The 15398-nt window shown below is 39.6% G+C and overlaps 1 protein-coding gene across 9 annotated transcripts in view; it reads right to left on the bottom strand.

Annotated features, from left to right (window-relative positions):
- Positions 1–617: 617 nt before the first annotated feature.
- Positions 618–15398, bottom strand: part of ANXA5 (annexin A5) — a 53597-nt gene continuing 38816 nt past the window's right edge. For all 9 annotated transcript variants that reach the window (XM_065062150.1, XM_065062155.1, XM_065062153.1 and 6 more), the window contains 10 exons: positions 14946–15040; positions 14008–14121; positions 11515–11605; positions 10473–10552; positions 9961–10017; positions 6936–7029; positions 5088–5183; positions 4498–4556; positions 2284–2406; positions 618–1171 (listed from right to left, as the gene is read on the bottom strand). In XM_065062150.1, coding sequence (XP_064918222.1) covers positions 1109–1171; positions 2284–2406; positions 4498–4556; positions 5088–5183; positions 6936–7029; positions 9961–10017; positions 10473–10552; positions 11515–11605; positions 14008–14121; positions 14946–15040 — 872 coding nt within the window. In that variant the 3' untranslated portion in view covers positions 618–1108. The remainder of the gene's footprint in view (positions 1172–2283; positions 2407–4497; positions 4557–5087; positions 5184–6935; positions 7030–9960; positions 10018–10472; positions 10553–11514; positions 11606–14007; positions 14122–14945; positions 15041–15398) is intronic.

Raw genomic sequence — 15398 nt, 5'->3', positions numbered from 1 at the left:
GAACCACAGTGTTTAGACCTTTTAATGCATGAAACAGAAGTCTCTTTATTCTCCTTCACACACATCAATTTAATTTTCAGAGCCAGTCATAAATAATCATCTGAAGTGGTGAACTTAAGGCAGCCTGTATATCAGACTGGTGCTTCTCTCACACTGTGCTTTGCTCCCTGCTAACCTGATGAGAGGCTGGTGCTGCTACCCCTCTTTTCACCCAAAATCCCTGCAGTGTGGGTCACTGTCTTCCCATCTCTTCTTCACCTGCTTCCACCCCAGAAATCTTCCGTTGGTCCTACAAGTGCAGCATATATGCTCTACTTTGGCACTGTGCAAACAGCCCTCCTTCCTTCCTCCAGCTTTGGAGGAGAAGAAAGAGACAAAGCAGCACAAAATGAGAATGCAATGCCCAGCAAACACCAATAAATTCCAGCTATGTTGAAAAGGAGCACAACCACAGCACTCAGATACTAAACTAGACATCAAGACATACAGCTGGAAAACATCACATATACTTGTAAGCCTGCAAAATAGTAGGAAAAATATACCAACAGTTTGAAGTACTGGAATTATAAGAAAGGAAAAACACATCTTTGCCCATTAAAAACCACAAACAACTGTGCTCAGAGGGAAAAAATTTATTGGTCCTTTAGATTTCCAATGATAGCTTGTATTATGTTCAGCAAATTAATTCAAATATTACCTACAAAGATATATTTTCTTCATTTGCAATGTTAGAACTAGCTTAACATTCAGTGGAAATGTAAGGAATAACAGCAAAAAAAAAATCTTCAAATTAGTGTAATACATGATTATTTTTTCCTATTTCAGCAAAACACTTGCAAAGAAGCGGGTTCTGTGCTCAGCACCCTTCTATGCAGGGGACTCTTGCATACTTACAGAAGGCACTTGAAATTCCTGGAGGTTGGAATGTCAGGAAGAACAGGCAGGGACCAGCTATCGCTTGGATAACAATATGCTCATTTTTAATAAATGCAATACTAGTATAAATTCAAACAGCCACAAAGCGTTAAGATACAAAAACTTAGCTAGACATGCTAACTAAATGGCTGCAAAGCTGGAGTACAACAAATCCTTCATGTCACCGTCGCCATTACGCATCATCTCCACCACAGAGGAGCAGCAGTGCTTTCCTGTAGTCCCCAGATGTATCTTTCTGTTAATATAACAGACCAGTCACCATGAGTCACAACCACAGAAATGGGAAGAAAAGCAGCAGCCAAGGAGGACTCCAACAGATTATACATTTGTCCCACCCACAGGAAATCCACTTGGATGACTCGCCACTCGGGAATGCCGCAAGGAAATTCTCTGTCTCTAATGGCAGAGCTGTATTTACACAGACAGACTTTCAGAAACACAAAAAGCCTCTGAAAGCTTTACTAGAGCTGAGCTACCCATTCCATGTTAAAATGCATTCATCGGCAAGTGAGAGAGTCCTAACAAAAGAGAAGCCCAAAGCAGCACCAAAAGTATCAAGGTTTAAAAGTGCGCCTGCCATGGTTTAGAAAGGCCCCAGCCCTGCTCCCTGTAATTAATGGGAAGCTCGACTACTAATCACACAGGATAGCTGTATGGGCACCACTGACAGTGTCAAAAGCAACTCCACTCAGCCTAATTCAGAGAGGACAGTGTCTGGAGTTATAACAGAAAAATCAAAAATGAGCATTTAAAAATAAAACACCCCAAAAAATTTTGTAAGAAAAAAAAAAGGCATTTTCGTTTCAACTTTGCAGCAACAGCTGGCTCTGGATTTCTTGCTGGCTCTGTTCCTTCCCATCCACTCAAAGGAAATTATGATTCAGACAGTGATTCCACAGCAAAATGTTTTCCAATGGTGCAAAAGGTTCCACACCACAACCCGAGATTTAAACTTCTGCCTCATGAAAATTCAGACTCCCGACCCCAATACTATGTCTGTGGAGCCAGCACCCTCTCCAGAGCACTGAAAATCAGAAGGAACCCAGACAAGAAAAAGGAAATGAAGCAGGAGCTAAAAATGGTCTATGAGTAATTGTAATTTCAGATGACCACATTTACTTTCCTAGTGAACGCTGGAAAGAAACCTTTAGCTTTTCACAGCAAATGTCTCCCACTTAAATGGTGCTGCATGGTACTTCAGAAAACTGCAGACCAGCCACCGCTGCTCTCAGAGTGCACTGTGGTGTCCAGCTCTGCTCACATCCACCCCCTCCCATAAAAATAAACAGGGGATACAATGACGTTTCAGTCACCTCGCTTTCCTTGACAACACAACCGTCATTTTACCTGAATCATTTGGTGCAATGATTTTGCAAAATTCTTTCTGAGTTCTTGTCTAATATCCAGCAGATCAATTTCACTTCTTGAAACCATGACTCTGATCAGAGTATCATCATCAGTGCCAGCCCCCTAAAGAGAAAAGTTTAAACAACATTATAAACATTAGGGTTTTTTCTAGACAGATGCTGTAACAAAACAAATATAAACCAAGGTGCAACAAGAAAGCAAGTGGTGTCTCAAAACACGCCTGCATTACATCTCTACTCCAAAACAGAGAACATTTGGGACAGTATCACAAGACATTCACACTGCAATGTGGAGGACAGAGGACTGACTACACAAGATGCTCTATGCTCTGGAGTTCTATGAATTGCCATCCAGTCAGACACGTTTCATGTTTCATCTCAGAGGCCCATAAAAATTTAAAATAATCCAGTTCCAAGATTACACAGCAGTATATCCGATCACCACAATCAGTCCCATGCAAATCACCCTTTCAACGTTGTCTGAGGCTGCAGAATTCCAGTCAAGTTTTGGCACTGGGTACACAAATACTAACCGTGACTAATAGAGAGCATCTAACATGGTACAGCATGACACAGGAAGAGCAACTCATTCCACAAATTATCCATCTGTTTATCAAGAAGGCAAACTTCACAAACTTTTTCCAGCCACGCAAACATGCTCCACTCTTTTATTCATCTTTATGCTTTAAATGTTTTAAGTTCCTGTGCTGGCAGGCTGTGCCAGACTCACAGCCTGGCCCCTCCTGCCCAGACAAGTCAGACTCCACACAAGCTGAAGCAATACAGATTTTCACGTGCTGACCTGCTAATGCACCTCAAGGAAGGACTTGGCAGAACCCCCACGATCATCTTCAGCCTAACGTCCAGGGTCACTCAATCCTTCGACTGGGTGTAATATTCTTGGATTACACCTAAAAATTCCCTAAAGCTGCTCAAAAGTGATGCCATGAGTCCAGTGGTTGCCGAGTAGGATTTGACATTAGAATCTGGAAAAAGCCAGGTTCTGCCCCACCTAATCATGAAAGCAAACTCTATGCATTGCAGAACTTTATCATGCCAAACTGATAAATTAGAAGTACCAAATCTTCTGCTAAAGTAACAAATGATGAAGATCTTTCTTATTTTAAAGTGCTTAATGATTTTTATTCATATTAAAAAATATAATTGGGGATATCACCAGCACATATTAATCAGGACCCTTATAATAGTACTCTAAGATTCTAAAACCTACATGAAAAAAGGTTTTCTAACTCATTCTTAAATTTAAAAAAAAAAAGATAAATAAGAAAAAAGTAATCCTCCTCATACAACTCCACGTACTGTTACCATATTTTGTAGCTTCCACTTGAACCTTATTTTACACTGATGTCTATAGACGCAGTAGAACACCTTTTTAAAATTAAGCTATCATTTCATCTCTTTTCACTAATTCTTAGGCTGATACCTCATCAACACAACCATCTGTGACAAACATACTTCAGTGTTTTTCAGCAAAGGGAAGCGAGGAATTCTTCAGGGAAGAATTGCCTGAGAACAATAGACCACCTACCTCAGTTTTATTAAAATATTAGCCACTGAGAGTTAAAAATACCATTTCTCTGCTTATCTCTTCCCATCTAAGAGAAGGCAAAGCCAAGAGCGACACAGCTGAGTCACTGATGGGATTCCCTTGCAGAATCTTTTGTAGCTGTTTAAGCATCTTTCCTTTTTCTCTGACAAGTTTCTTTTTCTTCTCAAAACAGGATGGATAGTCATTAAAATGTGTTTTAGAGCTAACTACACCTTCAGTCTGTAAATACTCATCCCCAAAACAAAGAGCACTAAATCTGCACAAACTGCAGTTTAGTTTTTGGTCATCTTTATTTCCTAAAGACGCTATAGTCTTTATTTAGCTGAAGGTGCCCAGTGGGCCTAGCCAGATATTTTCTAATGTAACGAGTCCAAAACTAGCTGATGAGACTGACAATTCCTGTAAAAGATTTATCATCTGACCAACTTACAATTAATTCAAAGCAAAGCCTATGAATCATTTGTATCCTCTCCTAGATCAGCATTCCCCAAACGTTTCACAAGTGCTTAGTGACACAGTAACCTGTTGGCATTTGCAGTGAAGTAAGAAACGAAGAGCAAGGGAAAGGGAGAGGAACTGTAGCCAGCAGAGATGGAAAGTGATGTATGGAAAATATGCACATACCTTCATGGAATAATACAGAGTCTCGGCAAAATAGGCAGGCACGCTTCGGATGCATTTCACTGAAAAAAGGCAAGGGATTAAATTACTGACTGCTATTCAATACAGGACAATCTTTCACTGTCAAGACAAGGTGTGTGTTACTGGATCTTTCCCTCCAGTGTGGACAATTAAGTATACAGCTGCCAGCTAGTTTGTTGCTCTGCTACAGCTCTTTGGGTTCTAGCAGTTAGAATGCACCACATATTTCTAATAGAAAAAAGACCTTGCTAGTCAAATTCTACTCCCAGTTACAAATCTACTGTGACACTGTCCTAAGTGAGATGCCAGGAACAGAAATGAAGGCAGAGCTTCATCTCACTTTCTGATAGAGGTGCACATGGCCGAACAGAATGCAGCTCACCACCATCCCCTGCCACACACAGCTATTAAAGGAAGAATAAAGGCCTATTTCCTAAATACAAAAATAGATCCTGGGTGACTAAATTTTAAAGGAACCACGTTTTCATGTCACTTCCTATAACAACTGCAATTTAAGGAAACCTGGGAGTAAACAAAGAAGGTCGGTTCTAGATCTATTAAGACGTAATTACCAACTGCCAAAAGCAGCTTCTCCAAATCACCAGACGTTTCACGGTCAATGGTCTCTTCAATTTGAAAGCCGGAAATAGTCATGTATTTGTCAAACACTGCAAAACAGAAAGTTTGCTGAGTCACATGTACAGCCCACGTTTCTCACAGTATCCTCAGTACAGCTTAATGCCATCTGTATATCTCATTATCCACAGTTCCAATGTTATCATCCACTCATTCTTCCCACTGCCCATTTTAAGTATCTATTTCCCACCAGATTGCTGCTATACGACACATTCCTATACCTGGGGAGGAACAACCCCACGTATCAGCACACACTGGGGGTCAAACAGCTGGACAGCAGGTGTGCAGAAAAGGAGCTGTGGGTGCTGGTGGGCATCAAATAGAAAATGAGGCAGCAATGTGCCCTTGTGGCATACAGCAAATGGTATCTGGGGCTGCACTAGGAGGAGTGTTGCCAAGAGGTCAAGGGAGATGATCCTTCCCCTCTGCTCAGCACTGGGGAGGCCACACCTGGAGTGTGGGTTCCACTTCTGGGCTCCCCAGTACAAAAAGAGATATGGAGAAACTGGAGCGAGTCCAGCGAAGGCCCACTAAGACGATTGAGGGACCAGTGCACCTCTCCTATGAGGAAAGGCAGAGAGGCCTAGGACTGTTCAGCCAGCAGAAGAGACAGCTCAAGGGGAATCTCACAGATGTGTACAAATATGTGCAGGGAGGGTGTAAAGAAGACAGATCCAGGCTCTTTTCAGCAGTGCCCAGTACCACAAGAGCCAATGGGCATAGGATGTTCTGTATCAACATCAGGAAACCTTTTTTGCCCAGGGAGGTTGTGGAGTCTTTGGAGATGTTCAAAAGCCACCTGGACATGGTCCTGGGCAGGCTGCTCTAGATAGCCCAGCTCAAGCAGGGTTGGACAAGATGATCTGCAGAGGTCTCTTGCAACCTCAGCTGTTCTGTGATTCTGTGAATGCATTTGGTTAAAGGGTGCAGGAAGAAGAGTGAAAGGGAAAGAGGGGAAGTTTTAGGAAATGATAAGCATTTTCCCCAGAGCACTGCTATCATTCAGCCTGAAACTAAGATGTTAACTACACTGGGTTACGATATCAAATAAACTTCACACAAACTGGTCTTCTGGCAGTCTATTCAAATCTGTGTTACGTGAATAAGACCTGAGCTTTCTATGAAATCTTACATTTCTATTGTGCTAAGTAAGGGCTGGATGCAACAAAACAAATTCTGAGATTACTTTAATGCAAGTAACGATAAAAAACTGCACAGTAAAATCACAAACCAAATTACCTTTGAAAATCCAAATGAATCAAAAGATTCAAAAAGAAAAACAAAAAGATTGGAAAAACAAAGCAAAACTTTGTGGTCATAAATTTCCAGCCCCAAGACCTTGGGAATATGGACTTATCAATGGGTAAGGAGCAGGGAAAAATGTTATTGTCTCTTTACTAACATACAGTAAGGTGTGCACCTACAAAAGGCTTGATCTTTTCAAAGCTGGACCTCCATCAGCTCCTGAGGACTCAGACTCTCAGCATCACTTCTATTGCCATGACCTCTTTCAAAAGAAAAACAAACACCAACAAGCAAGTATCCAGAAAGAAACACTCCAGCTGTCCATCAGATCTACTGCACCCTCCTTCAAGCGGGGGATCACCACTGCTATGAGGAAACTGAATCACAGGAAACAAAATTCAATGTGTCAAGTAGAGGGAAGGTGATTAAAGATTTCTGGGCTTGACAAATGCAGTACCAGAAATTGCTTTTCTACCACCAACTGGGTAACACAGAGTTCAGGCAGAAGTTTATCATCATATATGAACCATACTACCTACCCCTCCTTAAATGGGAAACGCTTCGGGTTCCCAAGATGGTGATGAATTTTTCTTCATCTGTTCCCCATTTCAGCTCCCCAGCTCTAAACAAAACCTGTTGTGAATTCAAGAGATCCAAACAACAGCATTTGTTATGAGTCCACACACACTGTTGAAAAGCTCTATTTGTCTTACTCTAAAGAGCATTAAACTTCCTAACAAGCTATAGCTAGAGAGAAAAAAAAAATGAAATAGAATTGCCAAGTACTGAACTGACTTTAGAAAGAAATAAATGATAACTTTGGAAATTAACTGTGAAAGTATTTACATGAGTAATATTGCTTAAGGTCCTAAAATTAATTGTGCACATAGTCCCTCCCCAAAAACCTAAAGTTTACTGAAACTGGTAACACAGGAGATAAAATCCATTCTTAATACTGCTTTTTTTCCCTGTCCCTTTCTCAAATCAGACTAGCAAAACTTTATTTCATGATGATTCATCTCAATGGGAAAACCACACTGACTTGACCCAGGAGGATGTTTTCCCAAAAGGAGGGGAAGATGGATTTAGAAGCTCTCAGAAACAGGATTTGTGGGCTGCTAAATTCTTAGCCACATGAAACCAGATCAGTAACAGATTTTAATCATTTTAGCACATTCATTGCTCTTCAAGTAAGTCTTTCGTCAATGCAAACAATGACTGGGCTATTAGCAGCATTAAGAAACATAAAAAGCTTCTAAAAGTTGGAATAAACAGCAGGAGGGGGAAAATGGGAAAGAGAAAATATTCGGAAAATGAAAGTAGTTCTTTTCCTGACACTCAGAAGCCTTTTTCCTATTCGTGTGCTAAACACCATGCAAGGTGAAAGGTTTGTAGATATCGTAGTATATAGTGGTTTTTTGTCCCTCTTTCAGTAGAGCAGATGACAGGCAAACAGATTACCATATATATTCAGGCAATCAAATATTTCCTACAAAAATCCACAAAACCAAATCTGCTACACAGCAATGCTGTTGGCCGTTTGTCTGTCCACATTGTGAAACCTGAATGGCATGTTATAGATTTCCTATTATGTTTGTCCCATAATCCTATTCAAAATGTATTTGTGAATTCTGCATGCTCTTTTTAACATGAATGGTACAGAGTACAAAGGGCAGGGGGGGAACTATCAAGGCAATGCAAGGATATTTAGTTCAAAATAATATATGCTAAGCTCTTAAAATGAATACAAGTACTTTCCACCCAGTAGCAGATGTGAAGTCCCAGCACAGCATTTAGAAACTCCAGGAATGCATTTCTTTAGACAAACTAGAAGCTGTGAATGGCATTTTAGGTGAGCTCCAAGGTTTTACCTGCCTTTCCACCGTGCAATACCCAAAACTTACATCAATTGTATAACTTTTTAAAAAGTGATATTAACAAAATCTCTTCCAAAAAGTTAAACTTCCAGGCATTCTCAGAAAAGTCCTGCAAGTTCCCTGCATGTTCATACTGTCTCGTAGTATGAATGTTCATTCCCCAAACTGCTTTGAGTTAATGTTTAGTAATCACAGACTCAAAAAAAAAAGAATTAAAAAAAATAACCACTGAATAAAAAGGTTGCCCTCTAATGTTTCAAATCCTTCCCAGAATATTAATCAAGACAAATGTTTGGAAGCCAGAATTAGTCTTACATTTGCATAGTCATGTACCTCAATTCTCACCATCTGCACCTGGCAAATTCTCTGAATCTGTTCCAGCTATCTTAGATGTTGAATGTAAAGATATGAATAAAGAGAAATGTGACAGAACGTATCTGTGTGTGGGTCCCAGCTCAAGTCAAATGTACCCAACAAACCACAGAGACCCTTCAGAAAACCAGGATTTTTTCTACATTTAGGTACAGTGCCTCCTAAATTTAGATGCTTGTTTAAACTCAATTAAAGAGGTCAAAATGAATCTATCTACCTGCCAAGGCGTGTGGTTCATGGGTTTCTTCAATTATGTAAACCCAGCTAAAGGCAAGACAGACACAATTTCATGAAGCAGTCTAGTTAGTGATTCAAACATTGGCCTCACTAATTTTCAAGGCTCTGGTTTCCACAGGATTAACCTTAATAGCGGGAGAACAATGATTTCTGAATTTACATAACAAAGGATAGGCCTGTGCCAGTAAAATCCATTTTGCCTGTCTGTCTCTCCATCTTGCCCTGCTATCAGGAGAACGTTTTGTTCATCTGGTATTCTGCTTTTCCTCCTTGACACTTTTCTTTCATCTCAACTGTCTATTTACGAGAGCAAAACATCTAGCCCAGAGTTATCTGAAATACTCAAGAAGAAATATGCATTAAATGAGCTCTGTAATTCAATTGCAGAAATATTGACCATCGCTACAACTAGCAACAAAGTCAACAGCAACCAGCAAGAGAAATCGCTACAGATACCAATTTAGTGCTGGGTACAGGTTTAGTGATCAGTGATAACATCACGGACAACACTCGCTAAGGGCAATATGTGAGTCCCTAGAAACTCTTTGGAGGCATCTTAAACTGCCATCTGGCTACAGTAAAGCAGAATGCTTGGTATATTTTCTCTTTTTACTATTTCAACCTCTATGGAGGCATCCCTCACCAAACAGCATTAGCATTTCATTATAACATTCAGAAGACACATGATATGTAAGGCCTGAATTTAGAAAGAAGTTCAAGTTTGTATATTAAGGAATGAACCACTAACATCTCTGAATTTTCCAACAGTGAGTGTCTCAGATCACAAAGCCTCAGCAATTCTAACCCTCTCTTCCAGTGATCTAATCACTGTTCCATTCAGTACTTCATTAAGTAACAAGGAAAACAAGACATGCCTTACAGCAAAATGTGAAATTGTCAAAAATCTTAACCCCAATGTTTCAGGTTTTGTCCAGAATGTATAAAAGCACAGGGAAGCTGATTAAAAAGCACCCACAGAGAACATTAACAATTTATCTCTCACATTTGAATTCTAGCTGTATACTCTCTTTGCAAGGTAACTTGTAAAAATGCCCCAAAATCCAAGTCATTCACCCACCTGAGCATCCTGCTCAACAAGACCCTCGTCAACTCTGCCATCAGGATCTCTATTTGCCTAAAAAGAATTTTTAAAAGTTGTTAAACTGAAGAATCAAAAGTTGAATCAAAAAACAACTTAACTGTTGTATTGAACCTGTAAGAGTTACTACAAGAAGTCAACCCCTAATGCATCTTCTTCAAAATCACCTGATTTTTCTCTCTGTTTGCATGTGCCTTTACAAAATAAATGTTCTGTTCTCCTATTCTCTTCAAAACATCAAGCAGCAGGCGTTCTGCTATACCCACGAACATCACAGTTTTTCAGTTCAGTGATGCGGAAATGACCCATAGCAGAGTTCAAGACCGACCATGCATGTCATGGGAATTGATTCATTTTCAGAACCAATTGTACCTATCACCAGGTCTATCTAGAACCACAGATCAGTAAAGCAGAAAAAGACAAACGCACGTCAGGCAGGAAAAGAGAAGTTAAAGCCATACATATATCCCTGCACACAGAGAGATACTGACCTGCAGCAGGACCACCAGCAGTCTCTGAAAATGGCCTGACGTTTCTCCTGTTATCTTATCCTCCAAGTTGGCCTCATATTCTGAAAAGAGAAAAACCCATTCACCACCTTACAGACTTCCTTACTATTTTGAGGAGAAAACAAGGAAAAGCAAAAAATTAATTTGACTCGTAGCTTGTGGAATCATTTATCAGAAATAGCTTTAACAAGCAGGACATATTCTGCCTTCATTTATAACCTAACATTATTGTAAAAGAGGGAAGAAAAAAAAAAGCACCTAACACCTAAGAGAAGACTATTCAAAATATTTTAAAATACCAGTTGACATGCATTGATTTAGCTCTTTAAGGAACTAGAAAGCACATAGATCTGGAGTGATGCTAAAATGCAACAGTCTCACAACTGTACAAGTGTGATCCCAGAAGAGCCCAGTACTAGTAAATTTTGTCTTTGCAGACACTAAGATTTGCCTCAAACTTTAGGCAGACATGAGAATTTTTTGCATACAAGGAATCTGCATGGAGGTAAAAGAAACGTGCTGGATTAAGCACTTCCTCAAAAGACCCAAAAAACAAACTACCTCACAATCATGGGTAAAATCACATATTCCTGTGGACAACCAAAAAGCTTCATGAGTTTTAATACAAATGCATTTGAACAGAATGCTTAGCAAAAGCCAAAAAAAAAAATCACTTCTGTTTCTTCTTGTTATACCAGTTTTCTATTTTCCAGTTACTGAAAATCCTCTTTCAATTAAAGGGTGAAAATAATGGGTGAAAAAGAAATGCATTTGCATTAATTCTAACTATAAAGTGCAAAACACCACAACCTGCATCGCAGCCATAGCACCAAAACACTCTTTCGGTTTACAATTCAAACTCCATGTTTCTTTCAATGTGAAGTTTTGCAACACAGCAGAACAAAATCCCATTTATTGGACACATCCGTCAGCTCACAGAGATACCTTGTTTGAAATATGTGCTGAAATCCTACTAAGAGAACTGAACAGACACCCCAGAACTTTATTTTATACTGAACTTTACCTTGCAGATAAACCTGTTTAATCTGCCGCACTTCCGCGGGTGTTCTGGAGGCAAGAATTTCAGTCAACACTTTCTCATTGGTTCCTGCTCCCTGCAGGGGTGTAAGTATAAATCAGTTGGTGGAATAACAAAAGAAAAGTAAGAACTCCCTTTGAGAATCAAAAGTTGGCATCAGTTTATATATTCAGACCAAATAAAGAAAAACTATTTTCTTCTTATCTGGTATATAGTGGGGGTTTGGGAAATAATTTCTTCCAGTTCCAGCTTAATTGTTTTCGAAACCAACTCAACACTTATTAAAGCCTCACTGCTGCAGGATTCAGATGGGCCCTTCCACGTCCCAGAACAGCCAGATACACCTCAGTTCTTCACTATTAGGGTCAATAACATCAAGGTAACCAAACAGGGTAACCGTTTCCATCTCAGCTCTAGTTCAAATACTGTCTTTCATCAGCTAGTACACAGATAAACGTAGAGCCACTCAGAAACGATCACTACCCTTCTGTGAATTGTGCTATGTCAAACCCACCTTCTCTTCCACTGCAAACACACACATTTTACAACACAATTGCTAAATCAGTTTAAGCTGCTGCACTCATATTACAGCAAGCACAACAGGCACTCTTCACTTTTATGAGGATAAAATTTACAAAAGCCAAAGCAATATCTTGTTTCCACGAGCCTGAGTCTACTTTTCCTGTAAAAATAGGCCATTGCTGATTGCACTTCCAAAGAAGTCACTGCGTAAAGCAACACTGAAATACAATACTGTGTACTTTTTGCTTCAGCATGGTGTTTGCAATCCTTCCTATAAGGAAAATCTGAACACTAACTGCATACAAAGATATCCAAAATACAAATCTGCCAGGTTACACGTAATCATTCTCAAAATACAGATTGTTTCAAGAACATGCCTACTCAACCAGTGAGGCAGGCACAGTTAAATTAACTCTAAGTGGCTCAAGTAGCAGCCCCAGTGAAAATGGATAGGACAATCTTCAGCACACACTTAGTGCTCTTAGCTGAGTCGTCATCTTGCACTGAAGTCACTGCTGTTAACCGCCTTAGCTGAACTGCAGCTGGTATCGACATCTTCTCCTGTGCATACACATTCTCTGAAATCCTATGAGCTTGTGTTCAATATCATTTTTTGTAAGCGACAAGAACAAAACGACTCTTGTTTCACTATCTCTATTTTCCCTCCTACACCCATCTGTTCTGTCATTTCCCTGTCGGTCTTTGACTCCTAAATCAATAAGAGGAGCTTGGGAATGTGTATTTTCCTTTTAGTCAGTAAGGCCTTTATCAGTTTCTTTGTCAGGTGCCATCTCCCCTTCCCCCACTGAATATAAAGACATCACAGAAAATTTCCAGGATTAAAGTTTCTGTTGTCTGAGATACTATTTGCTGGGTCATGGGTTCATGAGCACTAGCTTGCACAGTTGACTAAAGCCTAAATATTAACCAGTTGGTCATCAAGGATCTTGGGAGCTTATGTGTGTCACCCAACCAAGCACCAACTGACACTAGTCAAGTTCAATGTCCTCCAGTTTAATCAATAGGTTCTGTGAGTAATCCAGGGGCATCCAATTCCTAAATTTCTGATGATATCAGACAGGTTTGACAGAGCTAAAAAAATAGGAACACATGGAAGAAAACACACTGAAATATCTACATGTACAAACTGTAAATTGTTTAGCTGGCCTTCCCAAAAAGGCACTAAATGCATTCAGCTGAAGAGAGAAATGCTAGAAAGGTAACACTGACAGGGCAAACTCTTCCCTCTGTGTTACTGGGGACACACTCAACAACACAGATAATGCCTGCTCAGAATTTTAGTGCTGGACATCAGCTTACACAAGTATGCTAGCCCATCAATTCTGGAGTTCCACGTAATCCCTCAGGAGCAAAACACTGTATAGCTTAAATAATAATCAAGGTGAGACATTAAAAAATAATTAAAAAAAACCAACAAAACAAAACAAAAACAACATACTTTAATGAAATGCCCTGAACTAATTTGCAGCCTGTGCATACAGGTATATAGCTATAGAACCTGGGTTGTTCAGAGCAGAAAAATCTGGTGTCCACTGGACTTCAGCACTGCACTTCAGCAGCAAAAATGATTTAAAAGCATCATGCACATCTGCTCATTATATTTAAATCAGAAGGAACGAGTGTTATGCTATGTACATTTTAATTTGTATGTACAGCAACTCTGTTCCTTTAAAATTACATAGTTTCTCATTAAAATAACCTCACTTAAAACTTCATACAGACTAGATTTCTAAATTATCTCTAATGAGTTATTAGGATGAATAAGAAACCATGCAAAACTATGGTATTAGAAATAACAGCCGGTGTTAGCATACCACTCCCGATTTTAAAAAGCTACTTCTGCTAGCATTTCCCTTACCAACTGAAAGCTCATTCTGAAACACAACATCAAACATTTCATATAATGCATTACTTCACTTCCCTCACTCCTCTTACCTTGATGGCATGCTTCAGTGCATGAGCATCAAAAATATATGCTGGTCTCATCAAAGATACCATCAACGTTTCAAATTTGCCAGTAAGTTCTGATTTCAGGTCATCTACAAGATCCTAAGGCAGAACAAACAGTGCTGTAATAAACAAGGAGTAAGCATTTTAAAAGGGTACAAGCTGGAAGACTCTGGAGACACATCAAAAAGCACAAGGGACAGGGCTCTTTTTGTTCTAATTGGTACCTGAACCAAAACAAATGTAGCCAAACAAGGCAGAAGAAAAGCATACACAGGCATTTGGAAAACCTGAAACATATTGTGATATTTTAATAATATTTTTTTTCAATATAGAAATTCTTTAAACCCCAGTTGCTCACTGCACTTGCTATTTGAAACAAAGGTTACCCAGGCAGAGTAGTAAAGGATCCAACAACACTAGGAGAAAAAAACAATTTGTCTTTGCTTTGAACTCACTTATGGCTTTATCTGCCAATATACTTGGTTTTGTTCTCTTCTATGGTATCGGGTTGCTTTATCTCTGCCACATTTTCTAGCTGTAGAAAATTCTTTTCCTGCTATCACCTTCCATTGCAGACCTTGCATCAAAATATTTGATAACTCCTTCCATATTGACAATGAGGTCAGTACTAGAAGCATACTAACAGGAAGCTATAGGAGCTTTTGCACAGAAACCCATCTAAGACATATTGGACCAAAATACAGAAGAAGAAAGTAACTCCTTTGTGCTGATCTAAAGGGAATATTCCAACCTAGCCAGAAACTAAGGATACGGAAGAATGAGGGAGATGGGGAGACAGAAACAAAACTAGATGCTCTTTGAAGGAACTTTTTACAGGGAATGTGATAAATGTGCCTCACAGTTTATAAGTAACCATCTTGGGCCACATTCAGCTCATTTCTAGTTATTTTTTGTCTTCTCACCCTGCCAAATAAGGTTTTAAAGGCAGATGCAATTTCTTGACGCTGAGCATTGTTTCTGCTGGTAAGGATCTTCATTACAGTTTCTTCGTCAGTCCCTGAAGTTGGAAAGAACAAAGAGTTACAAGCACGCTCTAAAAAAAACAAATAGCAGTGGCACAAACTCAAAAGGCAATGAAAGGTGCTTTGAAAATAACAGCCTACTAACAAATAGCAGAAGCATTTAAATAACAAATGTCACCATACCACAAGCTGAGCTGTCAGGTTTGGTGTTCTGCTGTTGCAAAAATATGGCTGGAGGACCTACATGTTGTTTTTTCTCCATCAGCACTCTGTTCCAGACACTGCTCCCAGCACTCCAGGCATTTGCCATAACACTTAGTCCCAGTCTGTGTTCTACAGAGAAGCCTTAACTTTGGGCTCACCAAGAGATTTACTTTAGAATAAATAATCTTC

The sequence above is a fragment of the Columba livia genome, chromosome 4, assembly GCF_036013475.1.
Source record: "Columba livia isolate bColLiv1 breed racing homer chromosome 4, bColLiv1.pat.W.v2, whole genome shotgun sequence".
Lineage (NCBI taxonomy): Eukaryota > Metazoa > Chordata > Aves > Columbiformes > Columbidae > Columba > Columba livia.
The sequence above is the reverse complement of the archived record's forward strand: the minus strand, read 5'-3'. Positions and strand labels throughout refer to the sequence as shown.